The following is a 20,000-nucleotide window of genomic DNA, read 5'->3' as shown; positions in this document are numbered from 1 at the left end:
GATTTGGTTTTTCTTTAAATCCTCCTCCTGGAATGATGAACTACGATGTTGCAGTAGGAGGAGTGTTAAGCAATGGGTCAGCTTATCTTCAGGTACAAACACTGATCAACTGAAGTCGGTACTGACAACCAGTTACTTATTATTTTAATGTTGGATTTATATTTTATTTTTTTCTTCGTGAATCATCTACACCGCAAAAAGAAATGAAGAAAGTTTTTTTGGCGACGACATTGACAATGCTTGTTGTTTCATCCACAGGCGAATACCCACAAATTGTTTAGTTGTACAAAGAATATCGTAACATAATTTTATCGAATTTTATCGCATCGTCGTAACCAGGCTTAAAAAAGTGTAAGTTTTCTTATCCTTGAAAGCTATCCACTCACAATGCACCGTAAAGAAAGCATTCTAAATGTCATGGCAACCAGCTGCTTTAATTTAAAGGGGCATTGTCATGCGATGATATGCGCGGTATTTTTCACACGCAGAGATTTCAACAAACGTGATTATTATTATTATTATTTGCTTTTTCTGTTTAAGTCTGGACAAAATACGACTTTAGAAAAGTACTAAAATGTACATTTATTTTTGATGATTTGGAGTCCAAGAAATATAATCGAACACAAATATGATACCATGTTTATTTTCTGCGTGACAGCTGAATTCAGTGAGGTGTGTCTGGGAACTCTGTCGGCGGTTCAAGCACTCACACATATTTTTTTTTTTTATCCTCTGCGATAAACCAAACTTATTATCAAGATAAACATGCCATTTCAAAGCTGCTTAACTGCTGAATACCCCGCTACTCCAAAAGTGATCTTGAAAAGTGTGGCCACGCAGCTACGCAGTGGTGATTACCACCCCTCCTCCTAGAATATGTTAGTAAGGTACTCGGCTACGTTGTGGTCATTAACGAGATCTTGTGCTGAATATAGCACTCGTTTACTGATTAAGCCTAAGCGCTCGTTTCAGTGATTAGGCCAAAGCACTCTTTTAAAATGTTAGCTTTCATTTTACAGTTCGGTTAACTAGATTTTAACAAGATCGTATAAAGAATATAGCACTCGTTTACTGATTAACCCTAAGCGCTCGTTTCAGTAATCAGGCCTAGGTACTCTTTTAACATTTTTGCTTTCATTTTACGTTTCATTTATCTACACTTTTTAACGAGATAGTGCGATGAATATTGCACTCGTTTACTGATTAGGCCTAAGCACTTGTTTCACTGATTAGGCCTAAGATTGTAGCTTTCAATTTACGGTTCGGTTAACTCCACTTTTTACCGAGACCGTGTGAAGAATATAGCACTCGTTTACTGATTAAGCCTGAGCACTTGTCTAAATTTTTAGCTTTCATTTTACGGTTCCGGGTTAACTACACTTTTTAACAAGATAGTGCGATGACTATTGCACTCGTTTAGTGGTTAGGTCTAAGCCCTCGCTTCAGCGTTTAGGCCTAAGCACTCTTTTAAGATTTTAGTTTTCAATTTACGGTTCGGTTAACTACACTTTTTTACCGAGACCGTGTGAAGAATATAGCACTCATTTACTAATTAAGCCTAAGCACTCGTTTAAAATTTTAGCTTTCATTTTACAGTTCAGTTAACTGCACCTTTTACCGAGATCTTGTGAAGAATATTGCACTTATTTACTGATTTAACGTAAGCTCTCGTTGTAGTGATTAGACCTAAGCACTCTTTTAAGAGTGGTAATGACCACTGAATAGCCGCGTAGCCACTTCTTTCTTTACTAACATATTCTAGGGGTAGCAAGGGTGGTATTGACCACTGCGTAGCCGCGTAGCTATTCGGCTTTTTTCAAGATCCGTTTTGGAGTGGCGGGGTATTCAGCCTTTACAAAGCTGAAAGAGAGTGCTTTTATTTCTAAGAGACGACTTTGAAGTCGAAAGACGATAAGCAGAGAAAAAATTCAGCCGTGTTTTACTCACCGCTTGTGCATAAAGTTCCTCTCATCTAAATGCAGGTCTCTGACATTTGACATTTCAAACAAAGCCAGCCGAAGTTCATCATCGTCTAAATGAGCAAAAGGCCGGGGGGGGGGGGGGGGGTACTCCCTTATAAGGGCTTAATGGGGACGTGCGGCCAGCCAGGGTATGTTTTTCGGGATTTTTGTCTTGAACAGGGTATCGAATTTATCATTCTTGTCTTAATCAGGGCAACGATTTATCAATTTCTGTCTTAAACTGGGTTAAATGTCTTAAACAGGGTATCAAAAATCGGAATTCTGTCTTAAAATGGGTAGGAAAATTAGCGATATTTGTCTTAAACAGGGTCAGGGTATGAGGGGCCGCGCCGTACCTCCCCACCCAGGGATATGTCGAGTACCCCCCCCCCCTCCCGGGGGCAAAAGGGAGCACCGATGCCCCTAAGTTACATTGATCTGGTTCCGTGGTTCTCGGATTATAAGTTTATCTAAAACAAAATCCGCTATCTTACCCAAATGGGACTAGCTAGAAATGAAATACGAAGGTGGACTTCGAACGATCACTTGAAACAGCTTGCACTTCGATTACTCCATACGTCGATTTTCTCGTGAATTCAAGTCTTCATTTTAGATACTTTATTGGTATTTTGACTGCTCTTCTTTTGCTTTCCTGAGGAGACTGAATCACTATTTGTCCGCTTCCAGCTCGATGGCCGCCACGACTCGACTTGGTAACACACGATCAAAACCCCTTCCAAACAACAAAATCAAAGAAAAAAGAAGCAAAGATCAACGACGAAAATATAGTGAATTTGTTTCTGAACACGGATGCTTTTGAGTACACACAGTCTTTGAAAAAGTTGACAAACTTTTTCAAACATTTTTACATGTTGTCACCCATGAGCCACCGGTGACACTGCTCCTTTAAGATTTTTCGGCTAAAACTACCTCACGTTGGTCTGCTCCAACAGCCGCCAAACAATGTAATGCTAAAGCCAAGCCGCATTTAACATTTGAGCCAAATCAAACAGCTCAAATTCTTCCAAAACCTATATTTGATCTTCAAAATTGTTCCTAATAGATAGCTAACAGATGTAACAACATGACTGATATGGTCAAACGGGAGGTCTGATTGATCTCTGGCTATAAAACGCTGCCGTAAATCACTTACCACAAGAACGGTGTCTTGAAGTTGAAACTCAAACCGCAGACTGCAAACGTGACGGCAAGGACAAGATCACGTGATTTCCCGAGGTTCGAAGTTTTCGGTATTTTTGCCCGAAAAATTCGTTGCTTAAGGTCTCTAATGTAAGTGATAACTCACCCTGGGCCTGTCTAACTGACAGATTAGCAGACAAGTTAAATGCCTTTTGGTGGTGGAAGTGGAGAATGTCTTTTCAAGTCAGTTTCGCATCAGCTCCATGGAACACCAGAATTAGGCATTTAAATGATAATCTAAAGTTATATATTGAAAGTATTTCTAATAATTGCTGGGAGAACTACATTCAACAAATGTTGACACCAGGTACATGGTGTGACAATATAATTATTCAGGCGGTAGCTAATGCTCAAAACTGTGTAAGTCATATCACTGAGTCTAATATTAATAAGCCAGATGGTACAATTATCACACCTGCTAACTCTTTTGTCGGGGTTGTACACAGTTCCCTGACACTTCGCTGAATGCAACCTAGAGGACTTTTGATTAACAGTTCGAATTATTGGCAATGAATATTCAATGTACAGACGTATAAACTTACCTATCACAGAAGCTTCACAGCGAAGAACTAAAACAAACGCCGGACCTACCGTTGGAATGACAAACATAGCCAACAGAAAAGAGCACATGCACCGGAATGAAATACATAATTTTCTATTTGCTTTTCTTCACACAACCCAGTTTGCCATTATCATACTACATATCCTGTAGAACGCACTTCCTAATCTTTGATTACTACGAGTAAATATTGACATATTTATCTTAATTTACTTGTCTCTTTGCCTTCCGTTCGAGTGTTGCTGAATGTCGCGGGTCGCGAGTAGCGACTAAAAGTCGTGGGTCACGGGTGAGGGTGCTGGTAAAAGTCGTGGGTACCCAAAAAACTGCTTACTTATATCCTTCAAATTTGTCTTCGACTAGTGCTTACAGCTTAATTAAAAGTAAGGATCAAGAAATTCATAGCAAGCGTGGTAAAAAAAAAACTCTTGAAATTTTCGTCAGTCTCTCTGTGAAAGTCTCTTCTTCGTCTTCCCTTTGGTGCGTCTTTAACCTCGTGGGACTTAGATCTTCATTCTCCGAATTACAAATAAAAGTTCTCTTAACAACAACAACAACAGCGTAGCCGTTATCCCCGTCCATAATAAAACAATTTCAAAACCGATCAAAAAACAAATACCTGAGTAAAATCTAAGCACGTGTCTTGAACAACATGATTATTATTTCCTTGTACAAATATGCTTGCAGGTCTTTTTTTTCAAAAAATTTCGACCTCTCCCAACTTCCTTCAAGTGTTGAGTGGTCCACCCTTGCGTCTTCGGAAAAAAGATCCGCCAAGTAACGTCTGGCATTTCGTCTCATGACGTGACTCTGACAGAAAATCGCGTTCGGTTATAAACTGCTGCAAGAACAACCAAAGCACGAATTCTTCGGAACAAAGGTGTAACGCAAGCCCTGGAAATAGATCGCTCGGAAAGGAAAGGAAATAGGAGAAAGAGTAGAAATTATTCGCGAGACCTCTATCCCTTTCAGTGCCTGTCGCACAGAGTAATTCCAGGGCCTACTTTGTTATTTTTTGGTTCCAATTTCCCGGTTATTTTAATTGTTATTATTTTTTTACATAAATATCTTTAATTTTCTTTACTGATCGATGTGTTAGGTTCTCACGGCTTTTTACCTGCATCCGCGACCCATCTCTTTTGGTCGCTAACTGCGACCCGCGACATTTACTGCAACACTCCCTTCTTTCTTGGCAGGATTACTACACAAGAGAGCAGAGTAGGCCAACCCCAGAACAAAATCAAGACTTCATGCTCATCAATGCCACTGAACAGAATCAAGTAACTACTTTGGCATTCAGTAGGAAGAGAAACACAACGGATCCTGAAGATATAGCGATTCAGGTGAAAGTCTGTCTAATCATTTACTGACGACCTTTAAAAGTGTTGAAAATATATGTGGTTTTTTACTAAATGTGGGAATAATTGAAGAAAACAAAACAGTGGAATCAACAACACATGCCAGTTCAGATGCCAATGACATTGACCGATAGGTGACACAGCTTTATGTCTTCAAATTAAGACAGAAGGGCCATACTACTTAAGGTGCGTTCGATTCCGTATTCCGGAATAGGAATGCATGAAATAGAAGTTAGAACTGAATCTTTCGTTTTTACGGAAATTCACATTAAAGTTGTCAAACACCTGCTAAAATGCTATTTTGAGCTTCAAAACGCCAGACATACCAGACATACATAACATTTCGAAATAGAGTCTATCGAACACACCCTAAGACTGCAAAATGACGACCGCGTGCAAAGAATGACTTTCACCTTACTTTAAAATTCGCCTTGAAAAATTACTAGGTTATTCATATAATCCAGTCATACGGGACATGAAATTTACAATATACCATGACCACATCTATTATGTTATTGAATTCTATGGTTATCATTTCTTTTTGTTTATTCGATCGTGAGCGGGCGGTATCCTGAGAACCACAGTCACGGGAACCAAGGACGAGGCAAAGTGAATTTGCCTTAATCATTTCATTGCCGGTTGTTGCATTAAAAGTATTCTGACGACGAAAGCGATTTTTATTAAAAGAAAACAACACTGAAGAAACCCAATCAAGCTTAGTTTCTCCTACCCTCTAAAAATACAATTTACATATAGAAATAAATGAAAAAGTTATTCACTGGCCTAGGTTGGTTTGAAAAGAGAAAGACTGTGCCCAAGGTCTCGGATACGGACCTCGGCCACGTACTCGAGACCTCGGGCACAATATTTTTGACAGGGTTTTTGAAACAGACTAATGCTTTTTAAAAGTCAGGTGATTCTGTATCTACACCAATATTGTCACGATTCTTTCGTCACGGGGAAGAAGTGCGGCAAAATTACGACTGACAGTGTGTCAAAATGGTGACAAATTTGAGTTCTGTTTAGGAGCACCACTCAAGTCAACTAACATCCTCATGTTGGCTCAATTACGTATCCGTATAGAGAACAACTTACCATCAACGGCAAGGGTTGTTATAAGACTCTGAAAATCCATTCTTTCTTTAATTAAGTACTTCTAAGAGGCAAAAAGCTAAAATTAAAACAAGGTTTCGTTGAGTTTGTGTGAATGGCAATTTCAGTACAACTTTTCCAATTTCCCGCGACGCTTCGTTAAATCTTAAATATCTGTAGTCCTCGATTACGTACCTTATTACATGAAATTTTCGCGACACGTTAATTTCGCGAATTTCGCGATTTAAAAAAAAAATCGCGAAATTTAAGTGACGCGAAAATTAAATGTCGCGAAAATAACATGACGCGAAAATTAATTGACTCACATTATGTCAATAACTAAAACAGCGACTTTATTACACACGTTTATAACAATTATTTTGAGCTATTCTGTGGTAATGTTCTGGTCCTCTCCATCGCTACTGCTTTCCGTCTCTACTCCAGGTAGCACCTCTTTTGTACAATCCTCAAACTGTCCATTTACTGGCTCCTTGAGTGTGTCTCACTCAAAAACGCGAAATTAAAGTGAGTCAAAATGCAAAACTTTCGCAAAATCGCGAAATTAAGGTGTCGCGAAATATGCGAACCTCAAAATCGCGAAATTAACGTGTCGCAAAAATTTCATGTAATAAGGTACATACTTATATCTTGCTACCCTGGGAGGGGTGCCAGAGGAATCTTTTTTCATGATCAGCGGCGAGGAACAGCAAAAAAACAAAGAAAATAAACACCGTGCTTGCCCCTTGGAAAAACAATTTTTGGAATCCAGGGTACCTCCCTACTAAATTGAACACACTCTTAGATCTGATTGCGTTGACTTTTCAAGGGTGCTACTTTGTCTTATTGTTGCAGCGAGGAATGCCAGTGTTCCTTGTATGGGCTTATCATCGGTCAAGTGACGCATTCCTAAAACACGAGGTCAAGGGAGTTCAACCTGAAGTTGTTATTTTACCTTCACTGCAAACCACACCGTTACCAAGTGAGACATACCTAAACAATAGATGTCTTAATGTCTAAAAAAAATTCAATTGAGCGCCTTTTTTCCTCCTTTATTTTGGAAAAAAAGACGGAATAAATTTCTGCAAGTGAATGACCTTTTGAAGCAAAATGCAACTCAGAAACGAATTTTTCGGGGCGTGAATTTTGAACGCATCAATCATTTCACTTCCCTGGTTTACACGGTCCACCGGGGCACATTTAAAACGTAGACCCCATGTCAAATTTTGTCAGTTGAATGACGATGTCGTGCTTGTAAATGTTCAAACATCCCTTGAAAACATTTCAAACCATATCGACATTTCTGTCGCATCCTGAAAAGCGGTGACTGTTTCATGATAAAAGAATAATTGGAGGCGTCGAAGTGGTAGTGAACTTCATTTTGCCAACGAATAAACATAGCGGAGGAACTCTGCATATATTTCGCTACCGTTTGCAAGCTCTGAGGGGTTTTGATAAAACTCAAAACAAATTTGTGGAGCTAAGGAATGAGTTTTACCTAGGGCGTAATGTAGGTCTCTTTGACTGTTTTCTTTATAACCTTACAGCACAACCAACAATGCCTGCTCCAAAGATGTTCCAGAGAAACACTTCCTTCGATGGTGGTAATTTCAATGTATATTGGTCATATAACAGCACTTCTGACAGGCTATACTTTACTTTGGATGTAGCAGCGACGGGTTGGGTTGGATTTGGATTTAGCGAAAATATGCCATCAGCCATGAATGGTTATGATGTTGTGGTTGGTGGAGTGAGAAATGGAGACATGTACCTCAAGGTTAGTCCTGTCATGAATTTTCTCCACTGGAACTACAAATTTTTTCAATAGTGTCCGGAATTTTTTCCGTTCTAGTATCTTCTTCTCGTTTCCTCTATGTTGAAAAAAAAAAGGTTTTCAGTGGATATAAGGTACTTACGTATTTTATTACATCAAAGCACGAAAGAAGTTACGTTTCAGTGTTAAGAGGATTTTAGTCTGGTTGCTGGTCAGTTTGTGTTCGAACTGGTTCATTCTCGCTTAGAGTTCAACTTGTTTCACAAATGTAAACCGTATAGGTGTTTCTTTTCTTTTTTCTTGATAATAACTTGAGTGTTGAACTCCCTCCTACCGATCACCAGAGTCGGCTGAAATGAATAAATCCAATATTAGGCTTTTAATGAAACAAAATTGAAATTCTCATCGAACGATGTGTCTCCCTTACAGGATTACTCAACTCAAGGATTTGGTTTTCCTCCAGAAGACCAGCAACAAAATGTGGACTTAATGTATGCAACGGAAAGAGATGGAAGGACAATGATCTCTTACAGCCGAAAACGGGACACTAATGACACAGATGATATAGCCATTGCAGTAAGAATGCATTCTTGAATTCTTTGTGAATTATCGCGTTGATCAACATCTGAAACCTTTGATGGCTCTATCCGCCTGCTCTTTTGCTTTATTGGCTCTGAACGCGAATACAAGGTATCGAATCATTTCAACCGCGTTCATACACCGGCGAGCAGTGCAGCCGATGGTACTTTAAGGCAGAGTGATGTACTTGTGGGTTAATCTTTAGGAGACGAATTGTTTAATCTTTGGGAAACGAAGTTCTCGCGATTATCGTTTGCCGGGAAGTTTATAGATGGTCAGTAAGCCAATAATTCAGTGCATTGTTACAGAGGTGAATGTTTTAATCTACCAGCTGCAAGAATACAATGTTTAGGAATAGAGCCGGATAAAAGTGACTTATTTTAGCAAGTCAAAATGGGAGCCAATTGAGGAAATCCATTAAACAGGTCACTTCCTCTGCCCAAACCTGTCTGAGTTTTCCCGTTGCCACAAACATTACAGCTATCCCACATTAATTAAAGCGTGAAGCTCTCTCCAATATTGCCACGGTGCCACACTTTTCAAACTGGCTTAAGGACAGTGCCTACTAATTCAGAGGTATTTTTGCGTGGTTTACTGAATGTGCGGGAAAAGCAGATCTTAACAAGTGTTATTGAAATCCAAAAAGAAAATTTTGGGGTAACCACGCATTTTTCGAAGATAATTAATCAACAATATTTGGGAAAAGCTTTAAAATACAAAGCAATGTATGGCGTTCTTCTTGTTCTGGCGTTCTTATCTCTGAAAAGTGCATGGTTACCGCCAATTTTCTTTTCGGATACCAAGAGCACTTGCTAAGTTCTGCTTTCGCTGCATATTTTTAAACCACGCAAAAATATCCCTGTATAAATTAGCAGCGCCGATAGGAAATCCGAGTACCTCGAGATGCGCAGAACGTATGCGCAATAACAATAGTAGGCACCGTCCTTAAGTGTTCAACCCTGCCTTCATTTAATCTATAGCCCTACTGTGCGTTCCATCAAATCCATTAAAAATAAAATTTTTTGTTTACATTTTCAACAGATAGGAGAAATGTACTATTTGGTTTGGGCATACCACTCCACTGATGATGGTACAGTCAAGCACCAACAGGAAGGATTTGCAAAGATGGTTGTTATCCCCGCCGATGGTAAGATTTCACTCGAATAATCGAAAGTCTTAAGGTATTTAGGTGCCCAATGATGTTGTTCATGTGCCGCTCGGTAGATCAGCTTCGGAATGTCTATTTGCTCCGCCATCGTTAAATACGTTACGCAGGTGAAGGAACGGATTGGTGACATTTGCCGATGCTCTCTTCACATTGTCTGAACTGAGCTGTTTTGATTTAATTTTTTTGAGCCATGTGGATTGTGCGGGGGGAGAAAACATGTCAATCTTCCTCTGCCGATTCTAGTGCAATAATATTGTATTGTATACCCCTTCAGTATGAAATTGACTTGAATACAGAGTTACTAATGTAAGACTTCAGTTGAACTTACACATGAAAATGATTATTTGCAAGCCCAGCATTGAATTGTTTATATCTACCTAGTCTCAAATTTGTTAACATAAACGCACACATATTTTGCTCTTTGCTTGCGTTCACTTTCAGTGAGCTGCAAAAATAACGTAAACAAGAGGCTACGGGTAGCCTACACTTTGTTCGAAGGATTTATATCTTGGTAAATATCCAGTTTCAATTCCGTAGTTCGAAGTCCACAGTCCACATTCCGTGACCCAATGAGTTAAATGCGTGGATGTTTGTTTACATTTAAAACTGTTGTTAACGGCATTGATTCCAATCAAATTCAGAAAACAGATGCTTTGCAAGTCCCTACGACGATATTTAAAAATATTCACTACTTTTTCTACACAATACCGGGAGAATTATAAAATTACGATATCTGTTACAGAGTCAGGCGATAACTGGATGTTGCATTGCGTGCAACGATAACACAAAAACTCGTTTCCGGTCACGCGCACAATTGTTTAATACATATTTCGATGTTTCCCCGTTGATCTGTCACGTAGTCTTGCGTGGTTTAGTGGTCATTGCGATTGCTTCTAAAGGAAGAGATACCGAATTCGAATCCCATTGCCTTCTACGAGACAGAGAAATCTTACGCATGCGCAGCCAGAGCGCGATCCGAAAAAAAAAATCAAAATCCCAAAACAGTGTCGAATCCTATACTTTGTTCTTCGAACAAAGTAACTAGGCAGCGATTTGTTGCACAGCCGAGCTAAATAATGTCATGAGTTTTCTCTGTGAGAGCATCACAAAATGCTTGCCATACTTTCACTTTTTCTAATAGCCCATTTCCGAGTTACTGATTGGCTCGGTTTCAAAGCGAGTCCTGGTGCAAAACCATTCAAATGGCAATGAGTTGCGTATTCTTACGCAAATCAAACTAATTTCAATTTCAATAGTTGAGCGCCAAGACTCACTGCGAAACCGAGACAAACAGCAACTCGGAAATGGCCTATTTAATCTTGACTTGACTCCCATCCCTCCTTGAAACGCTGGTGGGTCAAATCTGTCAAATGACTGGTATGTTATGTAACTTTTACGGCGACTGGAGACCGACTTAAAATTGAGAAAACAAATGGCAAAATAAGTTTGCTAAAGGTGACCGTGTCAGTATTGATTTTTATCATAGTGGGATATGCGTTTTTCATTTGCAGATGCTGTGTCAACGACAGATGGAGTTGGTCCAGGTGCTGGCGTTGAACAAGGAGGCGAAATGGACCAGGATGGTAACAAAATAATCTGACAGTGCAGAACATTTCTAAGGCTTGTTTCTCTCAAAGAACCGCAGTATAGGCATAAAGGCTCTGGAAAAACGGCCACAACATTTCATTCAGCAACCGTTTGATTTTGTTGAACACCAAGAGAAAATGAGGGAGATGGGGGGGGGGGGGGTAGGGGGAGTGTAGAGGCGTTAGCCGAGATATTTGAATTTCACAAAAATTTAATTTTTGATCGGAAGTCTGTTTCCCCGAGACGTCTGTGACTATTAAGCATGACGTCATATGAATTATTCTGGCATTGTGTACCGGGCTTTCGGAGTCATCTTCTTCATCCAACAAGCCATTAGATTTACAAGAAATCGTGGAATCCGAATCTAACTCCAGGTTTTGGGGCAAGATGCACCAATTTCCTTACCTCTGAAAGTCATTTTCGTGAACAAACCGTAATTCCACCGGGAACGCCATTTTGAATTCTTCTGACTTTGTGGACGTCTCAAAAAACAGACTTCCGTTTTCGTGACATCTTAATAACTTAACTGAAATTAACAAATCCCAAGAGCTTCACTGGGTGACTCCCTTTCTGTTTCTATCATTTTCTCTTGTGAACAGTGCTCTCCCCTTTCAACGGTGTTGAAACATGCTGAATCAAAGTTGAATCGATGTTAAAGGATTTAAATTAAAAGCATTTAAGCTTTGCTTTAACAACCATTCAACATTTCTTTTGTTATCACGAATGTATCATGAAGTTGAGGCCGCACTAATCGGTCTCTCAATGACGTATCCGTGTCTGTATCCACAGTAAGAACCGCGGCTGCAGCCTGGGACTGAATACAAGGTCTCAGTTGTTCAAAAGGTGGATAACGCTATCCACCGGATAAATCACTATCCAGCGGATAAACACTAGCAAAACCAATTGAGTTATCCAGTGGATAGTGATTTATTCAGTGGATAGCGCTATCCACCCTTCAAACAACTGGGGCCAGGCATATAGTGGAGCTTTGTTGAATAAATTAAAATCGTTAGCCGACCCCAGCAGTCACGACATCGTTCAACATCGTTCAACAAAATCGAACGCATGTTGAAGCAAATGTTCAAACCGTTAACCCGGGCGCGCCTTAAGTACCCGAGAACCAAAAAATGGTCATTAATTTTCCACGCGTTTCGTTTCCCTTAGTCGATCTGCCATTTTCAGTTTTCTTTATTCTCGACAGGACATCCGTAAAGTCATCATTTAGAATGCTTAAAGTTTATCAGAAGCAAGAATCTCCCTAATACATTTTATTTCGTTTCTTTGTTTCAGAGAAAGAAACGGACTTGCTGCTTACCATAACAATCCTGCTGGCTGTGACCTTGGGGCTGATCGTTGTCTCTCTTTTCCTCGTAGCTCTGGGTCTTGCTTACTTTAAAAGCTTGTAAGTTGGTAAAGAATTGCTAATGTATGGCTTATTGACATCCCCTCGTCGCGTTAGGAGTACTAGTCAGCATCTACCCGGAAAGCCCACCATCAAGGCCTGCTTGATTTGCAGCCATTCTACTCAGGTTCCAGGCTCGAGCAACCTCTTTGAACAAAAATGACCAAAAACTATAACTCTATTGAGCCTTTATTTTGTTTATGAACTTCAATTGAGGCTGTTTTTTCGATAACACAGACACGAAGAGATGATAAAGGTCAAACTTCCTCGAGCATTTACTGGATGCACCGCAGCATTTCATAATCTTTAGAGTTCCATACACGAAAGTGTTATGATATCATTGGGTTTAGGGCGGTCACATACTCACCATTTCAGCAAATCCTGCGCGATCGTGGAATATCCCATGAGAGTTACCAAAAAAACTAAATAAATTTGTCGGGCTAAATTCGATTAATGTGAAATAATACCCTGCGAAAGTCGTCTGCCTATCAGATAACACGGACTGTAAACTGGCAAAAAATCGAAACTGGCTGGAACGAAAGACTCATATTCTGGAATGATCAGTCATTCATAAATAATTTATCTTTTTATTTTGTATTTGCAGAATGCAACGGGTAGCAGTTGCTAAGTAAAGACCAAAGAGAAAAGATGGCAACTAAATTGTTTTGTAATGAGACTATTTTCTGGTCATCATACACCTATTTAAGATAGAGAAATCTACATAGCCAGATTGCGATCAACACTTATGATCAGCGCTGATAACAAACTGCAATGTAAAGGGCATTTCTTTGGGTAAATTATGATCCTTTAGACGAGGGTCAACTTAGCAGGCTATCTTTGGAGTAGTATATGGAATAGCGGTTCTGCGGTGGGTGAAGCTGTGGAGCCGTAGACTCCACCGTCCAGGCCCTAACCCTAATCCTAATCCCAATTAAAGAACCCCAGCTAAACCTTAACCTCTTTCAAGTTTTCGTCTCTTTTCTGACTTGATGTTACTGCTATAGAGTGGTCAAAAACACAATAACGCTATTGTTTTGTTTTTTTTTTATAGTCAATAACTTGAACGAGACCGATACAATTGATTGCGCACATGCTAAGAGTCCTTTAGTTATTGTTTTCAATGAGAATATTTAACAACCTGTACAGGATCGTCACAATTGATTGCACATGTACAAACTGCACAATGAGCTAGGCCCACACGCCTGAACATACCCAATTGAGTAGGTCCCTGTAGGGGGAGCAACCGGCAACGACAGAGTTGCTCGAAGTTGGTCGGAATTGTTCGGATTTGCTCCGTCGGCGAAACTCTGTTTCCAGTTGCACCCCCTACAGGGCTCTTCTCAGATTTGCTTGGAGCTGCTCGGAGTTGGTCGGAGTTGCTCGGAGCAACTCTGTAGTTGCCAGTTGCTTCCCCTTCAGGGTTCTGTTCAGATTTGCTCGGAGCTTCTCGGAGCAAAAGTTCCTAACCAATCACACTTAAAATGTACTAACGGGACTGTTTACAAAGTCAAAACATCCAACATCCATCCATACTGTAAAACCTGGACAATGTGTCGAAAAACTCTCGTGTCCTATTGAGATGCGCAAACTGATAACTCCTTCACCTGCATAAAAAACCATTTACATAACTCCTTATAGGTATAATGGAAAACAAGAAAGAGCCAAACCAAAGGAAACACAATCAGTTCACAAAACAGCAAATCATGACTCGCTTCGCATCACCGCTCGAGGAACGATATGCATTTTTTTGCATGCCAGCTGCAGGATTAATCTTGTTCACAATAACAGGTCAATTTACTCTTTTTTAAACATTATTTGTATTTCGAATGTTCACTTCTATCGAGCAGTGCTTAATGCTTTTTTCATAGATCATTTCACTGTTACGAATATGAATTGTGTCGTTCCTTTGTTTAAAGAGAACTACTTTTCGCAAATATCACATTGTCACTGTGATAAGCGTTCTCAAAACTTGTTGTCATTGTGGCGTCAATTAGACATGTTCAGGAGTAGATACAGCTCATTGTGCTGTTTGTATACATGTATGTGCAATCAATCGTGACCATCCTGTTCAGCTTATTAAATATTCTCATAGAAAACATGTGCGCAATAAAGTGTATCGTTCTCGTTCAAGTTATTGAATATTCAAAAACAATAGTGTTATTGTGTTTTTGACCACCAAATGGGAGTACATGTAACATCAAGTGAGAAAAGAGGCAAAAACTGAAAATATAGCTTTTAAACCCGTTTGGATGAGGTTGAGGTTAAGGTTTAGTTGGGATTAGGATTAGGATTAGGCGGTTAAGGTTGGGGCTTGGGCTTTGGGGCATCACGGCTCCATAGCTCCACAGCTGCACCTGCCACCGAACAGCGATTCCATATACTACTCTTTGGTTTCTTTAAAACCTGTGGGTCTGTACAAATTTCAAAAGCCACTCTATGTGAGCAAATTATTAGATTGTGAGCGGATAAATGAACCGTTGTTACAGAGCTGTGAAATAAGTAAGAGTCTAAGAATAACCACCAAAACGAAGGCTACGTTCATAGGTCCTGTTAATTGAACTCAAGGAAGCAAAAAGGCTCAAGTAAAAAATCTGATTCTTGATATGAGGCAGATTTATTCAGGAGAGAAACGAACAAAATACAAGGAAAAATGCCACCGAGTTGGGAAGTGATATTCACCGCTCGTTGTGCTGGCGACTATTTTTTCACTCTAGTAAATGGAGCTTTGTTTGAAAGCTTTAGTCTTTTTCACTGGAGCATGTTTTATTTTCATCATGCATGACAAATAACCAAATAGCGTAGACTTAACTTTCTCTGACGCGGCATTGTTCTGAACTTATAAATTGTTCCTGAAGCCCGTCACAGTGAAAATTTGCTAACTTTAATGGAGCCTACAACAAGAGCACAGCTCAAATAGTAAAATATGTTTCACGGGTTTTTTTGTAACGATGGGTTAAAATATTACTTTATTTGGAAAATAATTATATGCGCCATCGATGTTGTTAGCCCTCTCTGTAAAGTCAGTGACATCTTAAGTTGTCGGTCATGGCACAAGCTGGTAATTTGTTTGAAATAAACGAAAAGCTTTAGTCTTTTTCATTGGAGTATGTTTTTTCGTCATTATGCATGACAACTAACCAAATAGCGTAGACGTAACTTTCTCTGACGCGGTTTTGAACTTATAGATTGTTCTAAGCCCGTGAAAATCTCGACAAGCATGTCAATTGAACAAATTGCAGAGAAACCTCTGCACAAGCAACTCACGATGGAAAAAAAGTGTTGTTTAGCGCCGGAATCAATCCAGTTTCTCCCTGTCACGAAGTCGGGTTTCATATCCACTAAATATGACAAGTACAAAAGGAAACGATGCTAATGACAGCATATTATACTCCCACCAGCTGCTAATATGCCAGTAGCGGAAACACAAGAAACAACATAAAGATCCGTCAGCGGAAATATCGTAAGCGACTCCTTATTGCTTCCGTCACTTTCAGTGGAAGTGTTAACAGAATAAAGAATGAACGAAAGTAGCACTGTGGAAGTATGATTCCTTTATGGTCTTAAGAAGTTATTCTTCTGCTCTTGTAAGATAAAGGGTGAGCTAAACTGCATATATAAATGGCTTGTGTTGTAATATGCCTCGTTCTTCAAACGATGCCGCTACAGGAGCCCCCCAGTGGCCGGGTATTCTGCAGTTACTTCAAAGGGTGTTTCTAAAGTACCTGTCATGACACTTATTTACATCATTCTGGGAGCCACATTTGCCATATTTCACCAATGAATTTAATTCTTTTAATTACTGTTCATTGGATTGCCAACTCGAGAACAACACAGTCACACACTGTTAGGAAGTCTGCCTCTAGGAAGAATCGATTTTCAGGAAGTGAGACTGAGTCAACAGGGCACGAACCATAATAGATCCTCTATATCACATACACTGTGTTTCTGTTTTACCAATAAAAGATATCCTCGGCCGTTCCGAAGGGTAAAGACAAAACTTAGTACTCAACGTGAGAATGGTCTCTAAAAAAAGAAGTCATTATCACTCTAATTTCTTTGGATAATTCTAAACAATACTGTATTGACTAAAACTTTCTTGCCAGTGACAATGAGGTGCTCAACAAAATCTAAGTTGTCCCTGTGCGGATCAGCGCCGACTCTATGAGCGTTTGATTTCTCCTGTTCTAGATTAGATGTTGTCCATTAACTAAAAGAGACTTGTTCGGGCATTTACTGTGTGTGTTCTTCCAAGACTGAATGATTTTTATTTTTGTTTCTAACGGAAACTACAGTTTCTGTTTCTTTCGAATCATAGCTAATGAAAACACGTTAAAAAAATGTTTTAGCCAAAACATGCGTCAAACAAAAAGGAGAGGAAACGTTAGAATGCAGCAGCAATGTTCAAACAATTTGTCACATACGAGTCACAACAGGTGCTTCCTTAACAGGCCAAAATTAGCATTATAAAATACTCTGTTCCTTGCTTAGCATCACGATGATGCCTCTCAAGTTGTTAAATCATTAGCCCTACACAATCGGTTCAAAATCGTACCAATTGCTTCGGAGTTGTGGCCTATTGTAAATAACTTGATCTTGCGAAACGATAAATTCTGGGTTCTCCTGTTGCCAATTCATCATATTTGAAATTCACTCTTTTGAAACCTCAAGTGAATATTTTATGAGAGCTTTTTAAATAGGTTATCAAATCATAGCTGAATTTCTTTGATCGGCTCGGGTATTTTCTCCTAATTTGACATCTTTCTGTTTATGGCAGCTAATCTACTGTTTCCTTTAAAACGTTTTCATAGGGGCTATACTAAGCAAAATCTCATTCACTTGCTTTTTTATCAAACGATCAACCCGGCTTTGTTTAAAGTTTGACCCAGTCTTTAGTGGGAGCTGTTTTTATTATTCATTAGAGGGTTTTATTGAATACAAGCACATTATTTTTTAGCTGGTTTGCTATGACCTAAATAAGTCGTTGATCAATTTTTTTTAATAAGAATCGGGTTTAACACATTGTTCAGCAGGCGACGTTTGAGAGATGGCAGATATATTGGTGATATCGATGTTGAGGGGACCAGATTTGTTCCCTCCGTTTCTTTCCAAAATAACATCGTTTGTCGACGAAAGAACTTAAGCCTGGCGTTAATGCCTGGGTGTCCTTATCTTATACTTAGACAAGCTACGCAATTTTCCCACTCGCCGCTTTCTTAATTCCTTCATATCGCCTCAATGATTTTATTTGAAGACTGTCAGCTGGAATACAAATCGATAAATATTGATAATGATATATTTGCTTCCAAACAGCTTTGAAGTCCTGACAATGAGATGAAATGACCGTTGATTAACCAACAAAGAACAAGATGTAAATTCGGATGCAAACAAACTCGAGAAAAAAGCTGTTAGCTAGCGGGGAGTGAATCAATTTGATCAAGAGTTATTGATGGCTTTAATTTAAGGTGTGCAAGTAGTTTTGAATATACGTTCATTTCACCGCAACGTGGTAACTCCAGTCATTTGAATTTTCACCTGCCATCATTCGACACATTGAAGACTTCATAAATTATTTCAATGCAAGATTTGTTGTAAGTGACAAACAACGCCTGTATTTGATTGGATGTTGTAGAATGAGACTAGGGAGCAGTTTGTATAAGAACTAATACATGCTATGTGTCTCGTCATATCATCTCTGAGCCAATAACTGCTGATTCTCCGTCAAGCTTCATTCAACCATTTGAGAGGAGGACTTACCCCGCTCAGGTGAGAGGTTATCCCAGTAAAACTCTCTCATGCTTTCAACAGTAAGCATTACATTTGTTACTAATATAACAAATACAGTTGCTTTTGTATGATGCACCAAGAGCGTTGAAGGACAGAACTACTTCTTTGTTATTCTGATTCCATCTTATTTACCTATTCTTAACAATCTTCTGCTATAACTGAAATGGTATGAACTGGAAAATATCAAATATTTCCACTACAGTCTTTGCATGCTCAAGTTCCCAAAAAATTCTAAATCTGGTCGCTAAACCGTTTCGCTATGCAAAGGACGGCAATTACCCTGGACTCAGAGGTGAAGACGAATCGCAAAACGGCCAGAAGACAAAAACCAGAGGTTTCGGAACAAAAACCAACAATGAGCCCTACTACATTTTATTTATCGTTCAGGTTATTGCTTTGTATAGTCGCCTCTGCCGTCGTTAACGTTATGTCTTGAACTCTTTCATACAAAGTTAAAAAAATACAAGATTGTGTTTTTTATTTTTTATTTCCTTTTTTTTAACATTAGCTTCACTTTAATCAGGGGCACCCAACGATAATATAGTTCAAAACCACTTAAGCATAACATTGTTCAACGTATTTTAGTATTTAAACGGTAGATTGGGCCTATTTTTATCCCCTAAAAATTTTTCATCTGTTCGGATTTCCTAGCTGAAAGTCTAGTGATACGAAAATTACAGGGATCAAAACTTTCCTTTTCGAAAATTTCAGCCAGAAAAAAGGCTCCCGAAAATTCTACGTGACCTTTTTAAGGTAAAAATCCGTTAAAAATGAGCAATTATACCATGTTTTAGATGTTCTAAAATCGTAGGACAGGCAGGCAAGCAAGAAAATTTACAACAAAATGTTCCGAAAATTCTAGATCTCAAATCGTCTTCCGAACAGATATTGTCCAAAATTTGACGTTGGGTGCCCCTGTTTAATTTTAAAATATACATCCGAGCTTTATATCGAAACTACGCTAACTACCTATGCTGAACACAGAACATCCAAACTACGTACACTATACACATCCAAGCTATACGCACTATGCATACTTCAACATATTATAACACTACAATATTAGTTTAAGTTGGGAGTTGGAGGTGATAGCTCATGCTCCATTATGGATACGACTATATGCGGTTATGCGGCAAGACAGACTATTATTTTTTATCTTACTTTTTTGCTCCATCGTCTTCCATAACAATTTATATCCTGTTAACATTGATTTGCTTTTCCTGGCTGTTGATCTAAAAGCTTCCAGGTTTTATTTCACAACTCACACTGTCAATTGTTCTCTTCCGTGCCGATCTCAAAGTCATCCAAAGGGATGTGTTAATTATCCTATGGAAGGCTTTAATGACAGCCATAGAATGTATGATGAACTAAGATGACGTTACTGCTATCATTAATATGATGACCACTGGCCATCTGGCTATTTAATAAATTAATTTTCTGGTTGGTATATTTTTGTGTAAATGCGTTAGTAGGATTTCCATGGCTCTATCGATAATCCTTTTTATTCAAAAGAAACTCTGGTAAGTCTATTGACCTTAA

At 39.1% G+C, this 20,000-nt stretch overlaps 1 protein-coding gene and 1 long non-coding RNA gene across 3 annotated transcripts in view; both read left to right on the top strand.

Annotated features, from left to right (window-relative positions):
* Positions 1–15,727, top strand: part of LOC137994790 (uncharacterized) — a 15,934-nt gene extending 207 nt beyond the window's left edge. Inside the window, exons 1-9 of the mRNA XM_068840386.1 lie at positions 1–92; positions 4,917–5,063; positions 7,023–7,149; positions 7,715–7,944; positions 8,371–8,517; positions 9,562–9,667; positions 11,200–11,271; positions 12,566–12,677; positions 13,282–15,727. The exon at positions 1–92 is cut by the window's left edge and continues 207 nt beyond it. Of these exons, the coding sequence (XP_068696487.1) occupies positions 1–92; positions 4,917–5,063; positions 7,023–7,149; positions 7,715–7,944; positions 8,371–8,517; positions 9,562–9,667; positions 11,200–11,271; positions 12,566–12,677; positions 13,282–13,309 (1,061 nt within the window). The 3' untranslated portion in view covers positions 13,310–15,727. The remainder of the gene's footprint in view (positions 93–4,916; positions 5,064–7,022; positions 7,150–7,714; positions 7,945–8,370; positions 8,518–9,561; positions 9,668–11,199; positions 11,272–12,565; positions 12,678–13,281) is intronic.
* Positions 15,728–18,286: 2,559 nt separating this feature from the next.
* LOC137994792 (uncharacterized) overlaps positions 18,287–20,000 on the top strand; it is a 13,036-nt gene continuing 11,322 nt past the window's right edge. For both annotated transcript variants that reach the window (XR_011122190.1, XR_011122189.1), the window contains exon 1: positions 18,287–18,440. This is a non-coding gene — a long non-coding RNA (uncharacterized lncRNA). The remainder of the gene's footprint in view (positions 18,441–20,000) is intronic.

This window comes from Montipora foliosa, chromosome 3 (assembly GCF_036669935.1).
Source record: "Montipora foliosa isolate CH-2021 chromosome 3, ASM3666993v2, whole genome shotgun sequence".
NCBI lineage: Eukaryota > Metazoa > Cnidaria > Anthozoa > Scleractinia > Acroporidae > Montipora > Montipora foliosa.
Note: the sequence above shows the minus strand (reverse complement) of the source record. Positions and strands in the feature narration are given on the sequence as shown.